At 40.6% G+C, this 8082-nt stretch overlaps 1 protein-coding gene across 1 annotated transcript; it reads right to left on the bottom strand.

Annotated features, from left to right (window-relative positions):
• Positions 1-1043: 1043 nt before the first annotated feature.
• Tspan6 (tetraspanin 6) lies at positions 1044-7733 on the bottom strand. The gene is made up of 8 exons (XM_038316723.1): positions 7523-7733; positions 6441-6629; positions 6059-6133; positions 5160-5258; positions 4606-4740; positions 4173-4256; positions 2558-2664; positions 1044-1864 (listed from the first exon to the last, which is right to left on the bottom strand). The coding sequence occupies exons 1-7, from the start codon at positions 7607-7609 to the stop codon at positions 2596-2598; spliced, it is 738 nt and encodes a 245-aa protein (XP_038172651.1). The 5' UTR covers positions 7610-7733; the 3' UTR covers positions 1044-1864; positions 2558-2595.
• Positions 7734-8082: the final 349 nt, after the last annotated feature.

Below are 8082 nucleotides of genomic sequence, written 5' to 3' on the forward strand. Positions count from 1 at the left end.
GTTTCATTATGAAATATGTGTTTATGTACATACACTCATGGTGGAGTATACACGTTAACACCTTAAGTGTCAGGCGCCAGTCATCTTTTTTTGTTTCTTGAGACAGAGTTCCATTGGCATGGAACTCACCAAGTAGGCTAGGCTGGGGGGCCAGCAGGCCCCAAGGATCTTCATGTCTTCACCTCCCCCACACTGGGATTACAAGCATGTACCACCACACCTGGCTCTTTTGAGGTGGGTCCCAGGGATAGAACTCAGGTCTTTGTGTTTTCAAGCCAAGGCAAGTAGTTTAACCGAGCTAGCTCTCCAGCACCATCGGTTGTTTTGGTCGTTTCTCTCTCTGTCTCTCTCTGTCTCTCTCTCTGTGTCTCTGTCTCTCTCTCTGTGTCTCTCTCTCTCTCTCTCTCTCTCTCTCTCTCTTTTTCAGGACTAAGAATTAGGGACTCAAGCCTGCTAGGGAAATGCCCTGGACCCCAGTCCTTCATTACACTTTTATGCATGTATATAATATACTCAGATCATATCCCATCCATTACCCTCTTGTGTCCTCTTCCCCTCCAACTGGTCCCCTTCCTTATCATAAACTGGATAGTTTCTTGACCAATTTATTAAGAATAACTGACTCATCACCATGAATCTGGGGTCTCTGAGATGAAGCAGCATTCACTACTGGATGCACAAACAAAAACTCAGAGGAATAATAACTTCGTTATTCTAATAACACAGCTTACCTGATTTCTTATGCAACTTTCCAATGCAAACTATACCACCAAAAAAGTCTGATCTCTTAAGAAAATGCTAAGTACACTTTATTTAATGACTTGGAATGTGATTTTTATCATAGAAAACACTATTTTTAGACAGTACTCCTTTTTTAATAACAGAGTCAAGGCCTTGGCTTACCTTTCATCCCTAACCTAAAAGTGGGGCTACACATGGAAATGCGGGGCTTCACTTTCTTAGTGGAAAACAACCATTCCGGGACATTTTATAAAAGTTAGAACAATGCTTTTAGAGGAAATGCTTTTAGAGGAAATGCAGTGTTTATTGTGTAAAGGATTTATATTTATTAATCAAGGATACAAGCCAAAACAAACACTATTAAAATTAACCAAGATGGTGACAGTTGATGTGAACTATTACTTCAGCCTGGTGAGGAAAACCTAGCTAAAGTTAATCAAGATAAGTTCCATTAAATTCATAAAGAAAATACAACTGTTCTGATACCATTAAAGTAATAATAACCTTTCAAATCACGAAGTCTAAATGCCTTAGTTTGGAGACAAAATACATACACTGTGTGCTGAAAGCTCATGTGTCACAGAATGTGGGCAGTGCTGCTTAAGTCTTAGTGCCCTGCACTCAAAGCCTGAGACGGTTACCACCCCCCAGGAATACTAATGATGGGCACTACTGATGACTACCTGGAAAGAAATTAGACAACACGGCTCTATCAGCAGAGACTAATGAAACATTTTCCTTCTTGGTGCAGATTATACAATCAAGCCACAGATTCTTGACTAGCAAGAGGCCCACCCAGGGAAGCCAATTTTCTGTCATACTAGATCAACAGCAAATTCATAGGGGTTAAATTGCCATCAACACTGTATCAAAATGGCAAATTCACAGCACGTTTACAGCCACTACACTGAGAAATAAAAATCAAGGGAAACATGGGGCATTATTTCAGTTACAATTTACTAGCTCTTCCAGTGTTCAGATCCAGGCATGTAAGAATAGGACAGAGAGTGGACATAGAACACAATACACAAATATCTTGATTGAATCAGTCTACTGGTATAGTTCTCCAGGCTAATAAGATGTCAGTCTCCATCCAGGCGTTATTAAAACTCGCAAGGGTAACCTTAATATCCAAAAATTAAAGAAAAAAAGGTTAATTTAGTTATTACCTAAATTTCATCACTTGCATTTCCCCACATTCTGGTCTATTCCCACTAATGACGACCTCCCTATGTGCTCCCAGTTAAAATATGACAGGCACACTAGATATTGATTCAACCAGTAACAACTGCCCCCCCATATCTGGTTTCTGGTTTAAGCCAGATGAACTTAATTCACCTAAATCTAGTCTATCAGAAATATATTTCTACCAAGCAACACTTTAAGCACTAAGACTGTATGGTAAATGAAAATTACGATCTAGGGGCAATGCCAACATTAGTCAAGAGCAGGGCATATATCCCCTAACACTTCATGAATTAAAACTCATGGTTAGATTCTTTGTTTCTCCCCACTCTAGGTCAAAATACATGAGAAAGGAGACCTCTTGGGATCTTTAGGTTGGCATGTGGAGGTGAGCACTTAAATCCAACAAGTTCTTCTATTGAACAAATGCTTGAAAAAGCAAGCACGGATTAACTAATACTTTCAGACCAGTCTTGCAGACAGAAACACGACCTGCCTAAACAGTGCTTACACAGTAACAAGAAGACTTAAACAAGCTACTAGAGAACACCTTGGAAAACAGTTCATAATTCCTATGCACAAGCTACCATAATATCAATATGAACAGGGTTAAGAACCAAACTGAACACACCTTAAAGTTGGAGAGGAAGAAGCCCATGTGTATACTGCTTATACTATTTCATACTGATTATTTGTTATGGCACGAGAGAGGCAGTAGGCGAGAAAGATTCCAATTAGCTGGAGAGAAAATAAGAACAAAATTTAAAACACACACATATAAAGAAATCAAAGTGCTCAGGATATGAGTGTATCCTAATCTTATTTGTAATTCATCGATGATTTTCTTCCTTGAGTTTCCCTTACATGACGAAATTAGCTACTTCTTCAGTGCCTAGATCACATTCAAAGAATCTACAAAGCCTTACTACTAACCATGACCCAGAACTTCACAACAAACACTAAAGGGAAAATTCAAGAGTCATGGGTCAGCTACTGAAAAGCAAATGAGGGTATTGTTTATAATACACATCAAGTAAAATCCCAACCAATGTGAACAAGTAATTTCTTGGATGTACTTGTGCTGTTCAATACAACAGACATTAGACTTCTGTGGCTGTAGAGGACTTTAACAAAGTTAGAACAACTGGGGTTTTAATCTTATCTACTCCTCAGAATGAAGGTGGCTAGTAGCCGCTCTGGTGGTGCAGATTTAGATAGTAAGAAATGCGACTTTAAAAATATATTGGAACTAGCCTGTTAGTCTTACTTCTATCATGCTTAAGGTAAAAAAACAACAAATAAAAGCTTTAAAAATTCACTCCAAATCACATAAACTTTTGATGCTACAGTGAGCAGCACAACTCGGGAAAAATTCAGTCTATAACGTGACTAGATAACAGGCACATATGAAATGGAGACTGGTGGGACCTATTTACAACCCGCCAGCCAGTTGTAGCCCAGAAAAAAAGACTTTATAATAAAGTTTTAGAACCCTGACTAATACTGACCACAGAGTAAAACCAAGATTCCTATCAATTCATCTTTTGACCAACTATAAGAATATTGTGTCTTCCCACAGTTAACTACTTTCAGAAAATACATACTGGACCTGGGATGTGGCTCAGTGGTAGAATGCTTGCATACAATTGGTTAAGACTCTTGTTTAAGCCCCCCCCACATATGCATATATGTATGTTGTATACTTACTGGTAGGATTAAATTCTAAGTCTTACATTTATAGATTCAAGGCATGATTGGCTATGACAATGGGAATTAAAATTTAGATTTATTTGTATTTGTGTAAAATATGAATCAAAAAACCCTCCACTTAAACAATAAACTAAATGACTCAATTACAAATCAAAATCAATAATATACACCCAAAGTAAGTCCCATGACATCACCAAAAGATAAGCCAGAGCGTTGCTATCCTGTGATGGATAACTGGCTGCTTTGTGAGAAATAAGACTTCCCTTACATTGTCCTCACTGTTCAGTCCCCTGAAGTAAAACCTTCATGTCTTAACAGTGAAACTGAGATGGGTATGCTGGCACATGCCTTTCATTACATCCCTTGAGAGGGAGAGACAGCTAGATCTTCTTGAGTTCGAGGACAGCCTGGTTTACATTTTGAGTTCCAGGCCAGCTAGGACTACATTGTGAGACTCTGTCTCAAAAAAAAAGTAAAAAACCCTTCTCCTATAACTACAAGAATAAGAGATTTTCCAAAGAGCAAAAAAAACTTACCTGAAAGCAAGCAACTCCAAAAGAAATTCCAGCAACGACTCCCATTTCTGATTCTATAATTGTCATGACCTTTATGAAACAACCCTAATGGCAGAGGAAAAGACATTGAGTACAAAACAAGAAAAGCTGTGCTGTTCTTCCTGGCAATGACTGCTTTGATCACTCAGCTGTCCACAGAAGATGGTCTTGGCAGCTACTAGCCTTTGACTACCATTGTACTGAAATCTAGCCCGTGCATCCACCCCTAGTCACAACTAGTTCCACCTTCTGGATTAAGCATTGGGCATTCACTTCCTAGTTGTATGGAATGAAGTACCAGCTCCCCTACAAACTTCAGATGAAGTCTATTCATGCGAGTTAACACTTGTGTCCTTTTGATATTCCATTAAATCCTCAAATACCATCAGATCAAAAGTCCTAAGAAGGTCCTTACTTCTTTGTTGACTTTATCTTTGTCTCTCTGTGGAGTACAACCTTCCAGCTTACAGCAGCTCTTGGGGAATCCTGTTTCTGAATAATAATTAGTATCTTCCCAATCTCCACAGTCGGTGACACCACAACAATGCAACTGAGAAAAAATTGTTAAAAGCATTTGTAGTCATTCATGTTACTGGTTTGCAGGCAGACATTCCACCTTCCGTCATCTTCTATTGTGCTATGGGACCAAACAATATGCAATACACTAATATACTCGAGGATTTCTCTTCTTAATATCCAAGAGACTGGCATTTGATTCCAACGATAAGCATGACAGTATTCAACTGGCTTTCCTGCGCTGTTGTAGTTGGCACTAACAGTATTTGTCTATGATGTAAGTGGAGAGGAAGGGAACAAGGACACGTTGGTAGACCAGCACACAGCTATGCAGTATCGCCCCACACTACTTTTCCATAGTAGGAAACACCTAGCTGCCCAGCTCCATCCTTTCCTCTGAGGCAATAAAGAATGTGCTTCACTCCTGAAAGAGCACCAGCTCTAACCACTTACCGTACTTTGGATCTTGTCTACAGCTTCGCTCCTATAATCCCTTGTGGAGTTGTACTCCTTCAGAGCGTTTACATAGTTACTTTTAAAGCTGTTCTTGATCTGTATGGGAAAAGTGAAATGCCAATAAACAAAGATTCTAGAAACTACTTTGCGTTTCTCTATCAAATAAGAAATTCTTAGGACTGGCCAATAGTTCTATCTTTAATGTGTGGGGTAATAAACTTCCATGGTCCAACCCGGTCTCTTAAGGGATATAGTTTGGCTGAAAGGGCTATTAAACAAAACGTTACAACATAATGCCTACAAGTTCAAGGTGCTGTAAGAGCATGTGCCTAAATCTTTCTCCACGTAAAAGTCTGACGCCTATCGAATCGAGTTGCAAACTTTTCCTTTGAAAGACTGCACTAACAGTTCAAATGGCACTCAAATACACCCTTCCTACTTGATGAATAGCTTCTCAGTAGTGCCATGCCTCCTGGATTTTAATATATGACTCTTAATGTTTTGATGATTTACATTAACTATATCTTTTCAAAATGTGACTTATGAGGTCTTAATTTTGTTATAAACGCTGTATTTTACTTTCCCCTTAGTAATGTTATTAAGCTCCACTTTAATAGGTGTTTATGCACCAAATTACAACTAGAAATTAGTGTGATTGTGGTATCATTTTCTTCTAGTGATTATCATCCTACAAATTTTTGAATGTTCATTCACATTAAAAGTATGTCAGAGTTTTTACTAGAAATTCACTATTTTCAGATGCAGATTGAAAGCTTAGCTTGAAATAGAGCTTGAAGTGGGGTTTAAAATGAATGAAAGCTGTCGAACTGCACTATTTAGGCTACCTGAGATAGGAGTAAATTTGAACACAGTATGATTGTCTAAGTCGGGCTTACCTCATGTCTGAACACAAATCCTACAATGGCAGCAACTAGTTCGACCAAAAAAATGAGGGTCAGAAACATCGCATACTGTGGGGTAAAAATTAAAATAAAAAAATAAAGTTCAAGTTAGTATAAATAAGACTCATCGCAGCTACATAGGAGAGATGGTTGGAATTCTGAGCAATCAGTTCAACGTATTTTTGTTGCAAAGAACAAGGAAAGCAGTATCAAATATGCAGTCTACTTAAATATGGAAGCCTGTTAGTTTCTTCCATAAGGAATGGAGAAAAGTGTGAACAGCTATGGTCAGTTCTGAGAAATGAAGACACAAGGCTAGAACATCTAAGACTTTTCTAGGGAAATCAAGACTAGTTTAAAGAAATCAGGGACTCACCAGTTTCAGCATCCATGCCGAGGCCCGACAGGTAGCAAAACAACCAAAGGTGCCCAAGAGAATAATGACAGTGCCCGTGCCAATGAGCACAAAAGGGACATTGGTGGCCTTCTCATTTAAGAGGGAAAAATAATTTTCCAGGCTCACCTTGCCCCATATGCCAACGGCAAGAAGGATAACACCAGTGATCTACATGAGAAATCAGAGAAAGAAACAATTAGGCACTATTCAAGCTTGTATCTTCTATCATAAACTCAGAAAGTGTCTAAGACAAGACACAATGCATGTGAGAATTAATTTAGCAGTCTGGTTGCCACAGCGCGGTGGCTAGGATAAGGGGGTGGGGGGCAGGTACTGACAAGGCAGGAAAGGGTTCTGCAAATAAAGGAAGCGTGTGGACAAGGCATCTTCTCAAAATTGCATATATCCATCTGTTTTTCTGTGTAAAACACATACCCCATGGCATACGTGTCTAGAGATCAAAATTTCCTCAAGCAATTTACCCCAGTCTGAGAAAGAAAGCCATCTTGTAAGGGGGAGGGTAAAAAGCGTTTCTGGATTCCAGAAACTTCTTGCATCCCCCATCCCCAATTTGGGGATGGGGATACAAAGGGATGGTACACAAAAGAAAAGCCAAGGATAGACCGGCAGGAATAGGATCACACCATACTTACCTGTGAAAAACTCCCCTCTTATGAAGCAATGAAAAGAGAGATATTATTATGCAAAAGACCCCTCAATGGGAAGGAGAGAAGCTTCTCCTCTCCGCGGTTCAGGGACACCTCCTGTGCTCTAAGGGTCTTAACTCCGTTCTTCATCTCTCTCGCTCTGACCTCGATCTCCTAAGACATCTGGGTCCCACTTCAACCAGGCATTTCACATCAAGACCCCAGCACCAATGCTACAACGCCCCGGCTCCAATCTCGGAGACCCGTCACTATGGCCTAGGCCACAAGTCGCCAGCGCCAGGGTCTCCTGAACCACAGCCGCCCAAACCTCATCCCATTCCAGACCTGAGGTTCTCTGCTCCGGGTCACACCCACCACCTAAGCCAGGGTTCCCCAGCCGTTCCCGTGTCTCACCCAAAAGATGAAAGTGTAGATCAAGAGAACGCTTTTGAAACAAGTAATGACTGGTTTAGTCTGCAGCCTCCGAGATGGGGACGCCATAACTAGCCCGACACCCTGCGCCTCCGCACCGGGCGATCTCTCCAGCCAGCCAGGCGCGGGAGTGCCCGAGTTTTCCCGGAAACTGCCGAAAACTTACGAGTCTCTGCAACTGAGAAAAGCCGGAAACACACTAAGATTTTCTAGAGGGTCAAGTCTAGGGAGCTGTCCGGAAAGTTGCAACAATTTCGGAGCGCCCCCTGCTGAAGGTTACTAAAAACTGTATCTAAAGGTTCTAGTGGAGAGAGTGCTTCATTATTTTTTTGTTCCTCCCATGGAATCTTCCCCGTCTCCCACCCACCCCTCTCCCCCGTTTGTTTTTTTTTACTTCATCCTAAGTTGTCTATCACTGCCCGCAGTGCTGGAAGGTCCAGCCTCCCAGGTCCTTAGTATCCTAAAAGAAAAGAATAAAAACAAAAATCAGATCACCCCCCGCCAACTTAGATACTATTTTTGCTTCTCATGGGAATGACAGG

Source organism: Arvicola amphibius, chromosome X (genome assembly GCF_903992535.2).
Source record: "Arvicola amphibius chromosome X, mArvAmp1.2, whole genome shotgun sequence".
In the NCBI taxonomy this organism is placed as follows: domain Eukaryota; kingdom Metazoa; phylum Chordata; class Mammalia; order Rodentia; family Cricetidae; genus Arvicola; species Arvicola amphibius.

Excerpts from the sequence above, each read along its gene's own strand:
- Tspan6 (XM_038316723.1), bottom strand. The coding sequence starts at position 7,609 with ATGGCGTCCCCATCTCGGAGGCTGCAGACTAAACCAGTCATTACTTGT. Across the intron at positions 6,630-7,522 it reads TCTACACTTTCATCTTTTGG|ATCACTGGTGTTATCCTTCT; the intron begins GTGAGACACGGG and ends TTTCTCATGTAG. Across the intron at positions 4,741-5,159 it reads TAGACAAGATCCAAAGTACG|TTGCATTGTTGTGGTGTCAC; the intron begins GTAAGTGGTTAG and ends ATTTTTTCTCAG.